The 16806-nt window shown below is 40.1% G+C and overlaps 1 protein-coding gene across 11 annotated transcripts in view; it reads right to left on the bottom strand.

The window, feature by feature from the left end:
• Positions 1-16806, bottom strand: part of Akap9 (A-kinase anchoring protein 9) — a 131004-nt gene that overhangs the window by 87128 nt on the left and 27070 nt on the right. For 10 of the 11 annotated variants that reach the window (XM_060374050.1, XM_060374059.1, XM_060374057.1 and 7 more), the window contains 6 exons: positions 14192-14402; positions 12197-12273; positions 10897-11032; positions 9980-10065; positions 2837-2948; positions 2224-2410 (listed from right to left, as the gene is read on the bottom strand). In XM_060374050.1, coding sequence (XP_060230033.1) covers positions 2224-2410; positions 2837-2948; positions 9980-10065; positions 10897-11032; positions 12197-12273; positions 14192-14402 — 809 coding nt within the window. The remainder of the gene's footprint in view (positions 1-2223; positions 2411-2836; positions 2949-9979; positions 10066-10896; positions 11033-12196; positions 12274-14191; positions 14403-16806) is intronic. The other variant, XM_060374051.1, reaches the window with a different exon arrangement.

Raw genomic sequence — 16806 nt, 5'->3', positions numbered from 1 at the left:
CTTTGTACTTCCACCATCAGTAAGTAAAGGTTCCTCTTTCCCTATGCTGTTGCCAAGCATTTTGTTGTCTTTGATTTCTTCATCTTGGTGGCCACTTTGAATGGGGTCAGGTGGAATCTCATTAATTTGCACTTTCCTAATAGATAAGGATATGGAGTACTTCTTAAAATACATACTGGCCATTTGTTTTTCTTATTTTGAGAACCATTTACTCACTTCATTAACCCACTTGTTAACTGGGAGTTTTGGTGTTAATTTTTGCAGTTCTTTGTAAACAGTGCATCTTAGCCCCCAATGGCAAAGATTTCCTCTCATTCTGGTGGCTAGATGTTTGCTCTACTGATAAGTTTCTTTGGCTGTGCAGAAACCTTTAAATTTTATTGTATAACTGACCCCTCTTCTCCATGGTTTCTACTCAATGCTCTTCACAGTTTCTGCTTCATTTAATCCTCAAGATCTGAAAGGAAACTATTATTATCTCTGTTACTTTTTAGAGGTGTTGTAATCTGTTCATAATCATATAGCCAGTAAAAAGTTACTCCAGAGGTCAAATGGCTCTACAATTCATGAACTTTTCAGTTTCAAATATTTGTCTAAAGAGGCTCTGATGTGAGGCCACTGAATGTTAAGTGAAGATTGTTCTAAACAATTTCGAGTCTAATTGCAGAGCACAGTAAATTCTTAATTAACAGTGTAAGAAAGGGCAGTAAAGCTGGTGTGAGCCCAAATGCAGAAAAAGCAAAGTGACCTCAATTCTCGGGGCTGCTCCCCACCCCCACTGCTGCCTTCTCTCCACACGCTGGAGAAAGCGTCACCAGTAAAAGATTAGTCACGAACTAATCACTAATAAAAGACTATTTGAAATACACTGACTGCTTAACAGAGAATTCTTGCTCAAAAAGACTACAGAAATGGCTTGGCTTCTAACTGTCAATCATGGGCTCGTGCATTAGTTACCTTGTTATCAGACTCCAAATGCACAACCAAGGAATTTTTTTATTATATATTAAACACTAAAAGTCTCCAACACTTCTGAAGTAGAGGAATGTCTGAGAAGTGCTGGTCTCAAAGAACCTGGGGCTTTACAAGCCTGCCAAAATGAGTGAGCAATTCCAAAGCCTACAGATAGTTCCTGAACAAAAGGAGAATAAGACTGCTTTCAAAGATGTAAGAATTCAGTGTCTCGTACTTTCCATCACCATTTAAAAAAAACCTGCACTGAGGTTCTGGTAACAAGTGCCTAGGAAGACAAAAGTTCTAGAACAGCAGAGGCAGTCAGAACAAACCTACAATTTTTATAACACTCGTTACAGGTTCAAGCATCCTTCTCAAGTAAATTATAAAACAGTCAACAGGTATTGACTGAGCACCTACTACACAAGGCCTTAGGAAAAAATCACTTCCTTAATGACCCAAGATTCCCTCTTTGTCCCCAAGGTTTATAGTTCTTTATCAGAGGCACTGCTGACTCCCTGGGGAGACCAAAAGGACTCACAACAATTGTTCGTAAGAGAGGATGGGAGTCAGGATGTGGGAAATGTCAGCAAGTAGAGAATCCCTTCCAGACAGAAGAAAGTGCCATGACAAACCCCTAAGCAGAACCAGACGGATATATTTAAGGATGTCCAGGTGGTCATGGGGCTTACTGTGCAGGACAGAGGAGCACCAGCGTAACATGGTCTGTCTGAGTTGACTGTGTGTGGAACAGACTGTGGGGAGGAGTTGAGAGTACCGGGGTCCATGTGCAGGAGCAGGGACTAGTGAGGAGTGCCGTTCCCATACACTCTGAAGGCAGAGAAAACAGAAACGCACCACAGATGGCATGAGAAGAAGAGGGGTCAAGGCAGATGGAGAGAAAGGAGCACTGTGAAAAGATGCGGGTTTACTTTAGACACTGGTGAATGCCAGCATTCTGTAACAAAGTGAAGGAAACCCAGTGAACTGATCATATCTGATGCTGCTAGGGGATTGGCCATATCAAAGTAGTGAAGGCGAGGTGCAGAATACACAACACATACACACCCACTATCTGACTGAATCATGCAGAACAACACTGTTAAGAAAATGTAAGTGAATTCTTATACTAAACTGTCTGTGGTTCACATAATTCACACATCTCAATGGCACAGAATGATCTGCTGAAATTCTCAACTCTCAGTTCAGGTTACACGTTGGTCTTGAAATAACCTCTCCGGATATGATGAATGACAGCTCATGGATTACCTTGTCTGGGCTGCAGCCTCACTGACAGGCTGGATTCTTTCCTGCAGGCACTGGATCCCTGCTCCATAGTCTGCTTCAGCTTCTTTCACCTGCTGCTGTAAGGAGGCCCTGCGGCACTCTAACCCGTGAAACTGTTCTTGCTTCTCTTCACTTGCTGGTAGTCTGTTCTCACAATGGAAATCTGTGCCTCAGGAACAGAATTAAAGCACACCTTGGTATAAGTTTCTTGGTCACAAAGCAAAATTACCTAATTGTGTGTACAGAAAACACTAGTATTTCCTTAAAACTACACATTTAGTTATAACTTGGAGATCACTTAATCTCATTGATGAAACCAAGAAAACACAGTGAGTTAAGATCTCTTTTTCTATCTTCTCACTTGTAGTATTGCCAAATCTAACAAGTTAACATCTTTAAGCTTAAAACAATTTAGAAACATAGACTATAAGAAATGAGACAGGCCTGAAGAGGCTAGACTTTTCACTCTGAAGTAGAGAAAACTGAACAGGAAGATGACCATCATGCCTAAGGGCATCAAATTATCAAATTAAAAGGCAAATTCGTAAACATTCCGTAGAAAAGTACTGTAACGTGCTATCCACTTAACACTCACAAGTGTTCTCTGAGTTGGCCAGACAAGGAGCCGGTGAAAGCGCTGCTTCCTCCTCTCTCACACCATCTTCAGCAATCTTACGTGTCATACCAACTGGATCTTGTTCGGAAATCTATGGAAACCCAAGAACTGTGTCATACATGTACAACCTGGCACTAGCATCAGGCTTGTTCTTCAAGCTCCTAAAACTGTGCCGCTCTGAATCTAGCACTTTGTTTCCTTTGGATAAATGACTCAATGTCACACCCACAGGAATGAAATTGTATTAGTGATGTCTTTTTGTATCCACAGAGATGTTTACTCTCCAAAAGCAAATGTTTCACGGAAATTTGAACTGAAAGCACTTTGAAACTTTACCACAAGCAGCAAATTTTTATTCTCAATACCGGACAACATAACTTTTATTTACCTCTGGATATTGGGTTTAAGCAGGCAACTGACAAGTGGCATGCTGCTCGTTACAATAAACACCGCTCTTCAAAAATTTAAGAATCTGCATGTCCAACACTAAGACAAGGCAGAGGAAGATTACAAAATCAGCTTAAAAGTACACACATCGGACACACACACAAGAGAGACACACAGAGAGAGAGAGAGAGAGAGAGAGAGGAGAGAGATTCAAAGAGAGAGACGAAAGAGAGGCAGAAGATCTGACCTCACAGAATTTATTGACTAGCTGAGGAAATGAGACTACTGGAGAAGCAATATCTGTGAAGTCTGACTATGACAACTTGGACTCAGAGGAAAGGCAAGTGGATCTGAGTAACAGAGGAACAAGATTGGCTCCTGCCCTTTTCCCTGTCTTCTCCCACTTCCTGTGTTTATCCTATTTGCCCTTCTGAATGAAGAGTAAGCATCCATTCTAGGGTCCTCCTTGATGTTTAGCTTCTTTAGGACTATCGATTTTAATATGTTTACCCTATATTATAGGGATGACATCCACTTATAAGTGAGAATATACCCTGTGTGCCTTTCTGCTTCTGGGGTACCTCACTCAGGATGATCTTTTCTAGTTCCCTCCACTTCCCTACAAATTTCATGATTTCCTTGCTTTTACTTGCTGAGTAGTATTCCATTGTGTAAATGTATCAAGATGTCTGTATCCATTCCTCTGTTTAGGAATATCTAGGTTGCTTCCAGATTCTGGCTATTACAATTAAAGCTGCTATGGACATAGTTGAGCAAATGTCCTTTTTGAATGGTGGAGCATCTTAGGACCAGGAATGGTATAGCTGGACCTTGAGGTAGCACTATTCTTAATTTTCTGAGAAAGTGCCAGATTGAATACCAAAGTGGTTGTACAAGTTTACATTCCAATCAGCAACGGAGGAAGGTTCTCCTTTCTCTTCAACCTCTCCAGCATGTGTTGTCAACTTGAGTTTAGCCTACCACAGAGCACCTCTGAGAGACTCTACCCAGCAGGGTATTAAAGCAGATGCTGAGACTCATAGCCAAACTTTGGGCAGAGTGCAGGGAATCTCATGAAAGAAGTGGGAGATAGTTAAGACCTGGAGAGGCCAGGAGCTCCACAAGGAGATCAATAGAGCCAAAAATCTGGGCCCAGGGGCCCCTGCAGACACTGATAAATCAACCAAGGACCATGCATGGAAAGGACCTAGACATCCTGCTCAGATACAGCCCATGGACAGCTCAGTCTCCATGAGGGTTCCCTAGTAAGGGGAGCACAGGCAGTCTCTGGCAACTCAGTTGCCTGCTCTTTGATCACCTCCCTCTGAGGAGCTGGCCTTACTAGGCCATAGAGAAAGAGGATTCAGACAGTCCTAATGACTAGGACCCGATAGGTTAGGATCAGAAGGAAGGGAAGGAGGACCTCCCCTATCAGTGAACTAGGGGAGGGACATGGTGGGAGAAGAGGAAGGGAGGGTGAAACCAGGAGGAGATGAGGGACGAGGCTACAGCTGTGATACAACGTGCCACCTTCTACATGAGTTTGGAGGGATTAAACTCAGGCCCTCTTGTCTCTCCTGAGCCACCCTCCAGCCCCCTGAGTGCATTTAAACAGGGAAATCTTACTTATTACTTCCCAGGGGAAAAAAATTAATGCACCAGATAATATCACAGCTTTACAGGCTAATATTTTTAATTATTCACAAACACCTACTAAGCCTTTGTACCATGTGCAATCCAAGTGCTGTGCTAACAGGAGGGAATCAACAGTGTTCTCTGACTTGGATGTTTGAAATCTTGTGGAAAAGGCAGATGAGTAAACAATCATAATAAAATGAAAAGTAATGTGATGCAAATATATGCTTAACAGACAGCTTTAAACAAGCACCTAGGCAGGCTAAGAGAACTTCAGAGGAACAGAGGGGAAGATGTCTAAGCCTAGAGAGGCAAGCAAAGATGGCACAAGGAAGTTTACACTTAAACCAACTGGACTAAGCATCAGGAACAAGAATGGAGGTGGATGGGTAGCTTACGCAGAAGGAATAGCATGCAACAAGGGCCAGGAGAGAGTCTGAGCTCATTTGCTGAGACCAGGATTAGTTATGCAGTGATGCCCTGCAGTCCTGCCCTGATACTGAGCGACTGTGGGAGGTGTCCGCAGCTATAGTTCTCTTGCTGTGTTAAAGCCATTATTATCTAATGTGCACAAAGAGTTGAGAGAGCAGTTCTGAGATGTGTGTGTCTAGAAAGGGTTGCTTCCAAGGTTTCTGTTGGCAGAAATTAGAAAACCTAACTGATAAACAGTTCTAATATAGACCTGGTTGAATGGTAACTGTGGGTTGCCATTGCTACACAGAAAAGCACTATGGTCTGTGCGAACACTTGTGGAGGTTGCCTATCTGCCACTTGATAGAAAACTGTAGACTCCCAAGCTCAGGCGAGTGCTGTTGCTACACAACTTGAACATGTTCTTATACTCACGCCTGAAGAATTAAAGTGTGTCAAGGGACACAAGCGCCTGCTGTACATGGGCTGCTGTGCCATGCGCCCTTTTGAACCCTTCCATGGGACACTGTGTCATGAGCCCTCTCCAGCCTTTCCGTGGGACACTGTGTCATGAGCCTTTCCAGCCCTTCCAATGTTGACTATGCCCTGTGTTCTTTTGCTGTGATGGGTCCTAGCCCTATAAACAACTAGATGTTGAGTCCTTATAGCAAACCAATGAACCTGGGACTGTTCTTGGGGTTCCCACCAAACCACATAAGGCACTGTCCTCTTAAACAGACCAAGTTTTGTAAATGCAGAGAATAAAAGACAAATCTTGGCACTGTTTCTGAACTTTTTTCCATATTGAACTATAAAATTCTTTAGGTTTCTCCTAAATTCTCTTATGAAGTATTATTGTCTATCTCTCTAAAATATCTCCATTAATGTACAAGTCTACAAGATGCAGACCCAGACTAGCGCTCAGCCTACTGTCCTAGCAAATCTAAGTGTAACATGCGCCATTCTCTCAGCAGTATATTCCAAATTAGTTTCTCCTTCTAGACTTAAGAATATGTTACCTCTTCTGCCTGAAATGCTACTCCCTCTCTATGCCCAAACCCACACTTCTCTCCGGGTGCAGTGAAGACCGCTTCCTTCGCACAACAGACCTGAATAAATTTGAGCAGACCCTATCTCTCAAAAGGACTACCTGATACTGCCTGCATTCTGAACTGGTTCCAAAGTGTCAAAGGCCTAGTCACTAGGAAGGTACTTTGGGAGGAGGTAGACTGATTTGGAGGTGCTAAACAGTGGAAGTGGAAGGAAGCTAGAGTCTGTGGGCATGTCTTTAAAGGAGACACTGGGACCTTAGCAACTTCCTTTCTCCTTGGCTTCTCAGCCATTATAAAAGCAGTTCTCATCTATGATGTGCTTGTGCTATGAGGTAATGTGAAACTGAAGGACCAAAACGGTAGTGGCCATGGATAGTAACTTTCTGCTTTTAGATTGACTGTCTTTTAAGTATTTTGTTATAGTGACAAATACTGACCCAGACAGCACAAGGGTAGCATACAATGTAGGAAGGGGATAAAAAAAATAGATCCTTGCTAATTGTAAATGAGGTAGGCAAAGTCCATAATAAAGACTTTATAAGCCACAGAAACTGAAGAAATAAAATACCTTTTCTAGTTGCCCAGTGAGGTAACCCAGAAGCAGAAAGACATATAGTACATATTCACTTATAAGTGTATATTAGCCATATAAGATAAACATACTAAAATCGATAGTTCTAAAGAAGCTAAACAAGGAGGAGGACCCTAGGAAAGATGCTCAATACTCATTCATGAGATAGACCTTGCAAGTAGGAGAAAAGAAGGAGCAGGACAGAAGCCTCCAACAGAGGACCACTGAAAGACTCTACCCATCAGGGTATCGAAGGAGATGCATAACCAAACTTTGGGCAAAAGGCTGGAATTCTTATGGAAGAAGAGGGAGATATAGAGACTTGGAGGGGACAGGAACTATACAAGGACAACAGCAGAACCAAAATACCTGGGGCCAAGAGGGTCTGCAGAGCCTCATACTCGAACCAAGGACCATGCATGGAGAGGACCTAGACTCCCTGCTCAGATGTAGACCATAGGCAGCTCAGGCTCTATGTGGGTTCCCTAATAAGGGGTACAGGGCCTGTCTCTGACATGAACTCAGTGGCAGGCTCTTTGATCACCTCCCCTTGGGGGGTACAACCTTACCAGGCCACAGAGGAAGACGACACAGCCAGACCGGATGAGACCTGATAGGTTAGAGTCAGATAGAAGGGGAGGAGGGTCCTCCCCTATCAGGGGACCAGGGAAAAGGCATATGGGGAGAAGAGAGAGGGTGGATGAGATTGGGAGGAGATGAGGGAGGGGGATGCAGCGGGGATACAAAGTTAATAAATGGTAATAAAGAAATAAGGCAAAAAAAAAAAATCAGAAGTAAAATGTTTGCCTTACATGCGCTAAGACCTTAGTTTAAAAAGCAGCACTACACAGGCCAAAATGTTTAAAACAGAAAGATGTGATCAAGATTACACATTTCTCTTAAAAAATACAATAGGCATCAGAAACAGGAAAAAACAGGGAACAGGACAGGAGCCTACCACAGATGGCCTCCTACAGGACTCTACTGATCAAGGTATTGAAAAAGAGGCTGAAAATCACAGTCAGCCTTTGGGCAGAGTGCAGGGAATCTTATGATAGGAGGAGGAGATAGAAAGACGAGCTCCAAAAGGAGAGCAACAGAGCTATAAAACCTGGGCCCAGGGGAACCTGCAGAGACTGACACTCCAAACAAGAACTGTGCATGGAGAGGACCTAGACCCCTTGCTCAGATGCAGACCATAGGCAGCTCAGTTTCCATGTGGGGTTCCCTAGTAAGAGGAACAGGGCTATCTCTCTCATGAACTCAGTGGCTGTCTCTTCGATCACCTCTCCCTGACGGGGGAGCAGCCTTACCAGTCCACAGAAGAAGACGGTGCAGCCAGTCCTAATGAGACCTGATAGGCAAGGGTCAGTGGGAACTGGAGGAGGACCTCCCCTATCAGTGGACTAGGGGAGGAACAAAGGGGAAGAAGAGGAAAGGTGGGTGAGATTAGGAGGAGACGAGGGAGGGAGCCACAGCCGGGATACAGAGTGACTAAATTGTAATAAATGATAATAATAAAAAATTAAATCTGAAACAATTTATTTTTACTGTGTGCCTGTATGAGTTCATGTGTACCATGAACGTGCAGAGGTCAGGTGGCAAAGGACAATCTAAAACTGAGTTACAGGTAACACATGTCATAGCTGTAAGCTATCATGTGGGTGCTAGGAACCAGGTGAGCCATCCCTTCAGCCCAAGGTCAAGCATGTCATCGTACTTTGTGGTTTTAAAGTGAAGGCTCTAATTTCAAATCCAGATGAGTGCCCTTTTTGAGACAAGTGTTTTGTTGTTGTTTTTTTTAAACTTTTTTCAATCTAAAGAAATAAAACTTCGTTCTGGAAGCCCTCCTATATTTTTAAAAGGAAAAACTTTGGATAAAATTGTCAAAAAAGCTAACCACAGAAAACTGACAACACAGAGCCCCACTTCTGCAGCAGCACATGAAACAACACGGTGTCAGGCTCTAATGCTTTGCTCTCTGGAGAGCCTGGAGAGATGACTCAGACCCGAAGAGCACCAGTTCTTCCAAAGGTCCTGAGTTCAATTTCCAGCAATCACTCATAAACATCTATAATGAGATCAGGTGCCCTCTTCTGGCCTACAGGCACACATGCAGGTTGAACACTGTATAAATCATAAATAAACCTATAAATGAATGAATGAGTGAATGAATGAATGAATGCCTACATGAGCTAAACATACAAAAGAAATAAAAGGGGCCAAGTGATGTTTGGAAAAACAAAACTACCAACACCAAAAATAGAGACAGCAGCCAGAAGCACGGAAGGCAGAGATATATAAAACAACATCTCAGTTGGAGGCTACGGAAGTAGATATTATAAGAGGAAATACAGCAGTCTAGTTATGCAAAGGAGAGACTTCTACGGAACAATGAAATGAAGTACAGGTACTTGGGAAGTTAAAGAACTGCTTATGGAGGCTGGAGACAAGGGTTAGGAGCACTGTCTGATCTTCAAGACTACTGTACTTGGTTCCCAGCACCCACGTGACAGCTTACAACTGTAACTCCAGTTCTAGGAGATCCAATGTCTCTTTTGACCTCCATGGGCAGCAGGCACGTACATGGTTCATAGACATACATTCAGGCACACACAGAGACATACAAAACATTTTTTAATTAATAAAAAAGAGAGAAATGTAAAGAAATGTACATGGTGTGGATAGGGCAAGGTGAGGTAAGGTATAATGGTTATGGTTCTGATTTGCAAAGATGTCAGGGATAAGGCCACTGAGAAGAAGAAAAGTGGAGTAGAATAGAGTACACAAACCAAGGAACACAGTACATTTGGGAAGAAGATGAGCAAGCTATTGAAGTCCAGCTGAGGTCCGAGTTTAAGCCAGCCACATCACCACCTGGTATGTCAGGGAGTTACACATTCTTCAAGTTTTGGAAATTTCTTCAGCTTACTGCTCTCAATGCTCTCACACCAACATAAACGGTTTAGTTCCTAACATCCTTTTGCATGTTTAGTTATTTTAGAACTTCTTGATTGACAGTGGGTAATAAAATAAATGCAGATAGTGTATTTCTACCCCACAGACCTTGCTCAGCTGCTTCTGCAGAGCCGAGAGCTTGTTGCATTCTTCCATTACTCTGCCAAGAAGGATTTGCAGGCTTTTTTGAAAGTCTGGATGGAAAACAAACAATTAAAACGATTTCACTTCACAGTACATGTTTACCTCTTTAAAAACATGATTTACCTACTTAGAACTTTAGAAATATATCTGGGTAGTAATAAAACCCATAAATCTAGTAATAAAAAGTTTAAGAATCATTACTGCGAAATAACTGGTATGACATTAATTCGAAAGCCTTATCTCAAGATACATTAGTTCTGCAGCTATTTATTAGCGAGTTGCTCATTACCTACACAAACATACTGAGAACATACATCTGTGAAGAGCACCAAGAAATTCAAGTTGTAATTTATTACAAACTTTTACATGAAGAAAGTTATCTCTTTCTCTGTCTAGCCCTGCCCTGGTTGGCCTGGGAATGCTCTGCAGACTCAGAAGGCCAAAGAGCCACAGACATCCACCTGCCTGTGCCTCCCAAGCATGAGCACTGGACTGAAGGAGTGCACCATCACACCTGGCAGAGGTTACTTCTTAATTATCTCATTTCACTTTGAAAATTACAAACCATTAAACTTAGTACACTCGGTAATGTTTAAAGACTAGGATCTACAGCTAGGACAGGTAACAGGAAAAAACTGGAATGAAAAATAGATTGGAGGAAAGAAAGAGAACAAAGAAACAAGAAAAACTCAAGTGTTTAAATTATCTGCATAGTACGACAATTATACTAAAAAGACTAAAAGTATGCACTAAATATAAATTTCATAGCTAAAAATAAGATACTAAAAACTTATCTATAATTAAGTTGTGATTAAATTAAGTTTATAAGCAATTGACTTACACAAAGTAAACACTGTTTAACAGTACGGTAAGCTTTTTACCTTGAACTTTGTGTCTATACTCGTGTAATTCTGGCCTTTGATTCTGAGAAGTGTAAACACCAGAATTCTCTTTCTCTTCTATATTCATTTCACATTTTAAAGGAGTATAATAGTCATCAAGAACACTGTTTAGACTCTGTTAACAAAATTGAATATTTTAAATTAAAATTTTAATTTCTTCTTCTAAATATTAGAAAACATTATTAACCTAAAGGCAAAAGCAGGTCAGAAGAGTATGAGTGTAATCTGAATTCCCCCTTCCTCCACACATAAAGTCAATCTACAGAAAAACCATGTTTCCCTTTGACATGAAATTATTGTTTTATCAGAAAAATAAATTATACAACAATGATGTGGAATTTTTTTCTATTTTCTTAATATTGAAATATATCATGAAGTGTAACCAATCACTCCCTAACATGGCCTCTACTCTGATGTAATCTTTTTACCTTGAAAAAAATCTCATTACTATATCAACTATCTTTGGAAAAACACAAGGTAAGAAGTTCAAAATGACAGAGAGGTCTGCCAAATCTTCCAAAATGGTAGTATATCAAGGAGGAGATTATATTAGTGTCCTTTTTATACTATGCAGAAGTGTTTTCTGTTGTTTGCACATACATAGAGTTAAAAACATCCATCACTGTTCTCCAGGACAGCTGATGATTCCACTATCATTTAAGATACCACTTCATGACCCATGAATTGATAGGCCATCCAAGTTACTTTTACCTTTGTCCCTTCACACAGTTGGAAATAATCAATGATTTAAAAGACTTGAAAGGCAAATTGTTTGTTCCTGCTAGTTCTTGCATGTTTTTAAGTTAAACCACACCGTCAGTTAGCAATTGAGCATATTAACTTTTCAGCACAGCCACAAAAGTAGAATTTTATCACATTTGCCACCTTAATGGACAAACTGAGTCTCAGAAAGGTTAAATAACACTTCTCTGACAAGAACAATAAGTATAGAGTCTGCTGTATTAGAAACACAACTTGTATCTGCAATTTCTTTGTTCTTTTTCTGTGGTGCTAGAGACTGAATTCAAGACCTCAAACCTAACAGGCAAGCACTGAAACATTGAGTCACATCCCTAGCCCTAAATTCCTTTTGTTCCAAACTGGCCATCAGAAAAAAGTCAAATGCTCAGTTTAAGCTTAGCACTCAGGAAGACTCTAAGTACAGTTTCAGATGCAAGAGATTTGGGGTAACATGAGTAGATGATTCTGCTCATTAAATCAGTAGCAATTTAGACTTCGGTACCTTTTGTCCATAACCACTTTTAAAATGATGTCTTACCTTTGAAATGTAAGAGCACTCCTCAGTCACCACCTTTTGAAGTTGTTCAGTGAGCACCTGTAAAGGCTCACCATCACCTAGCAGAAAACACACCTCATGTGAGCCATTATTGTCAGATTTAACTGGTGTCTATTAGAAGCTTCCTTTCCCTACAATAAGAAACATTTCAACTTCTTCCAAATGTATTTTCCATTGTACAATGTAACTGTCTCAGATAAATTTCTAAGATTTACAATTTCTATTCTATGAAAGGGTTTAAAGCAAGGACCTACATCCCAACACAAGAAATGCCCCTGCATCCTTATCCATTAAATACATCCTTGCAAAACAAATACAACTTTCACAAATCAGTTGTTACGTAGGTTCAGTGGTAGGATACTCTGACTAGTATGTGCAGGCCCTGGGTTTCAGCCCTAGTACCACAAATTAAATTCATTCAATAATTATTAAATATAAACAAAAAGTTTTCTGTTCTCTTTTCAGAAACACTGATCACTACTCACTAAACTACTTTATCATCTACTAATACAGCAATCAACTACAACAGGAAACACTGGACAGGCTATCTGAAAAGGTATCAATACCAACAATGCATGCAAAATCTTACTAAGCTGAAAAACCAAAGAACGCCTGAAATTAAAAACTGGTATCTTTCCTTAAGTGACTCCTGTAATCTTTGTTCAACAAAGCAATTCCCCTGGAGACTTGAGAAGTACCTCATTCCTCGGAGTAAACATAGGAACCAAAGGTAGCTAAGGACAGGAAGCCGGAGTAAAAACCACTGAATCATCAATGGCGGCTACCTCGCCATAGCTTCCTCTCCCCCTCTTGCCTCTTCAATGTGCTTTCCACAGTGCCAGCAACACTTTCTGTTCAACCTCCAGTCTCCAGCTTGCTCTAGTTCTTGGCCACAGGGCCTCTAGACTTCCATTTCCATGTTGCTTCTACTTTTTATTTTTAGGTAAAAGTCTCCTCTGGGTTTTAGACTTCTCCTTTCGGCTGACCAGTAACCATTTCTTTCCCAAGTTAGCACACATACTTAACTCTGTATGTTCTAAACCAACTTTATTTTTTGTCTATGCTCTGCTCCCCTTTGTGACTGAAACCACGTAGGCAAGAAACTTCAAGATCATTCTCAACTCTTCCCCCCTTTCCTGCTGCTCTAAACTGCTGGGTGGCATTTGGCTCAACTGTTAAAACTTCACTGTCATTTTCTTTCCACTCTCAAAGATATTTAGGTCACCATTTTGTTGGGAATATGGCTAAGGTTGTTTAACTGATCTTCCCATCAGTTATTTCATTTTTCTCCATTGATCACACTGGTGTCATCTTAAATTAAAAAAAAAAAAAAATCACTGTTGCTTCCTCTATTTAAAAACCCTGCAGTACGACTGCTCAGCAGCAGGAAGCGTAAGCCTGTGCCTTCCAGGCACATAAATCTTCTAACCAGCACCTGCCACTCTCCTCAGCCTCCTGCACAATACTGTTATACAACCTGAACTTTCAATTATTGCAGATGGCTCTTTCTACAGCTCTACACGTAACACTTCACAAACATCCCCAGACTGCCAACCCAGCTGCTCCTGCCTCATCTTCACAGGAACCACTGAACTCCTCTCTTTTTTCCTTCCATTTTCTTGTATTCATCCTGGAGGTCAACTGGATTATTGGTTATTCTGGGAAACTTCAAGTAATAATGCAGCCAAATATACATATGCCCTAGACAGATGAGCCAATGTTTCTCTTGTGGTGGTTCAGCATAGTTCAAAAGAGTCTCAGTTCATTCTCCAGGCCCTAGCTGAATGGATTATACTTCCACGAGAAAATGATGCACCAATTTTTGCTTTCTGGGCACCTCAATGATATGAATAAACAAATAAAAAAGTCAGATGTAAATTCTTCTTAGCCCACAGGGCCTGAGACAGGGACAGAATGGCAAAACAGTGCTTTCAAGGGATGCCTATTTGCTTCCTGGACGTAAGTCAGAACCTTTACCTGTCTCCTGTGCTCTAATACTCTGGAGCTGGCATTGGTGTGTTTTGTGAAGCTCCTCGATCGTTTTCTCCTGAGCAGAAACAAGTTCTTGGAGGCTACAGAGAGCTCCATCTCTTTCCTTTGCCATATACTCACAAATCTCCTCCGCGTAAGTTGTATAAACCAGAGAAAGACAAATGCGCTGGGCTTCCATCTGCAGCCTTAGTTCATCCTTAGAGTGAGTGTACAGAAACATCAGGAAGTTAAAAATAACACTTTAGCTTCTATTTCTTTATGTTTACTGACTGAACTTCAGAGTTCAAAAGATGTCATGGCTTTAAAATTCCTATGAAGGAACTGGTCTGCTCATAGTCTTCGTCCAGATGCACTGAGATGCTTGTCTTTCTCAAGAAAGGTAGTGTCATGTACTTATTAACTCAATGTAATAGTACATTGAGATAGTCAAGATAACTAGCAAGATTTTAATCTTTTAAATAATATTTTACATGCTGGAAAATGAATATAAATAAACATCAGTGTACTGAAAACTCAATAAATCCTATACATGTTGTTTTTTTTTATTCTCCTATTTCTTCTACATCTCTTTAGATTTAGAAAGAAAATACATTAGAGACAAAATTTAATTCATAGTGTTTAATTATTCCTTGCCTACCTGGATCTGTTAACAAAAATTTGGAATGTGATTATCATTTCCCAGTGTACTTGTGAACAGCACAATATATTGTATATTTCAAGTATTTATTTCAAAAATTTCTTTGCATTTAATGTCAATATGCCTCTGAAATCAATCCACATGTGTGACAGGTTAACTTATTTTAATTGTAGTGTAGTATAAATGAACAATGCACAACTGGTCCGTTTTCCTTGGTGGAGATCAACTGGATTTTGGTAAGCTTGCAGTACTTTCACTCAAAGGGCAGTAAATTATTACATATATTCACAAATGAGTAAATGTTTTGACAGTGAGCTGTCCTGTGAGAATCAGACTCATCGTGTGTTTCCTTTGACCTCTGACTCAGGAAGTCTAAGAAATACCAGTTTTGGCTTGTTTCCAAGCTTCTGGGGCTGCTGTCCAGTGGCCACACCTACTTACCCAGGAATGTAACTGCTGGTCATAGATAATGCACATGCTTAGCTTGAGTAGATCTTGCCAATTCATTTTTTATATAGTTGAATTTTAATTGGAATAAAAAATGTGGGTACTCACATCCTGATATCCATAATAATTAGTCAGTTATTTTGTCAATGTGATAAAGATAAAATGCTATTTTATTATTTGAATTTTTAAGGTTAAAATACTTTTTCATGTTCTTTTGTCATTTTGGTTTCTTATCTGAGACTTGTAACTGTTCATATATTTGGCTCAATAAATTCTTTGTATTTCTTCACATATTTCTTTATAGTCGGTTGTTTGTAACATTTTGTAGCAAATATCTGTTCCTAGTAATTAAACCTGTTTTAGGTATTGTTCACAAAAAAGGCATGATCAGATTTCTTAATCCTTTGAGTTTCCTGTCTTTTTATTTAAAGGCTTCCTCTGTCTCAAGTTCCTAATCCTACTTTCCAAGTTTCCTACTTTGTTACTGTCTGGAGAGTAGAGCTGACAGTGACTACCCTCGTCCTGTGTTGCCCTCACTGGGAAAACTTCCTACTGTCCTTACAGCCTATTGTTCTGGGCTGCAGAGATGGCTCAGCAGTGAAGAGGACCTGGGTTCAATTTCCAGCACCCACATGGCAGCTCATAACTGCCTGTAACCCCTGTTCCAGGAGATCTGACACCCTCACACAGACATATGCAGTCAAAACACCAATGTACATAAATAAAAAGAAACTATCATCAACCTTAGCATGTTCCTTCTATTCCTGATTTCCTAAAGTTTTCTTTTTCCTTTTTTCTTTTCCTTTTTTTTTTTTTTAATTTAAAACTGTAGATGAGCTTTAACTTTTGGAGATTCTTTCTTAACAATATTTAAAATGATCAGGTTGTCTCCTGGTAGATATGGATGTGGAGATTAAATAAAAATAGAATTTTCAGGTGCTGAATAATTCTTATATTCTTGGGAATAACCTCATAATATTTTAATAAGAATTCACACAGCCTCATTCATAAGTGAGATTAGGCTGTTATTGTCTTTTCTTGAGCCGTTCTTGCCAGATATTTATCTCAGTATTAACCCAACAACATGAACTCTTTCTTTCCTTCCTTGTTCATCTGATTCTCTTGTAAATCCTATTTCCGTGAGCACACATATTTGTGAGATCCACTTGAATAACGGTCAGGGGAGAGCAGTTTTAGTTGGACAGTTTATAGAGCAGTAGAAAATAAGGAGTTTTTTGTTTTGTTTTGTTTTAACAACTGTGGGATCCTAACTGAAAACTTGAAGTTTCACACTAGAAAACAGCAGTATGAAAAACAGCAGTATGAAAAACTCTCTAAAAAATCTGACACTAAAACAAAGTGATTATAATGTAAAAATAAGATGAAGTCTCTCAACAATAACTCCTTAAAATATACATATATATAAATGATTATTAGCCTAGCTTATTTTCTGAGCAGCACATACAAGAGATTAAATGGAAGAGAAATAACCATATTTAAGTAAAAATGACAACTG

Source organism: Meriones unguiculatus, chromosome 21 (genome assembly GCF_030254825.1).
Source record: "Meriones unguiculatus strain TT.TT164.6M chromosome 21, Bangor_MerUng_6.1, whole genome shotgun sequence".
NCBI classification, from domain to species: Eukaryota; Metazoa; Chordata; class Mammalia; order Rodentia; family Muridae; genus Meriones; species Meriones unguiculatus.
The sequence above is the reverse complement of the archived record's forward strand: the minus strand, read 5'-3'. Positions and strand labels throughout refer to the sequence as shown.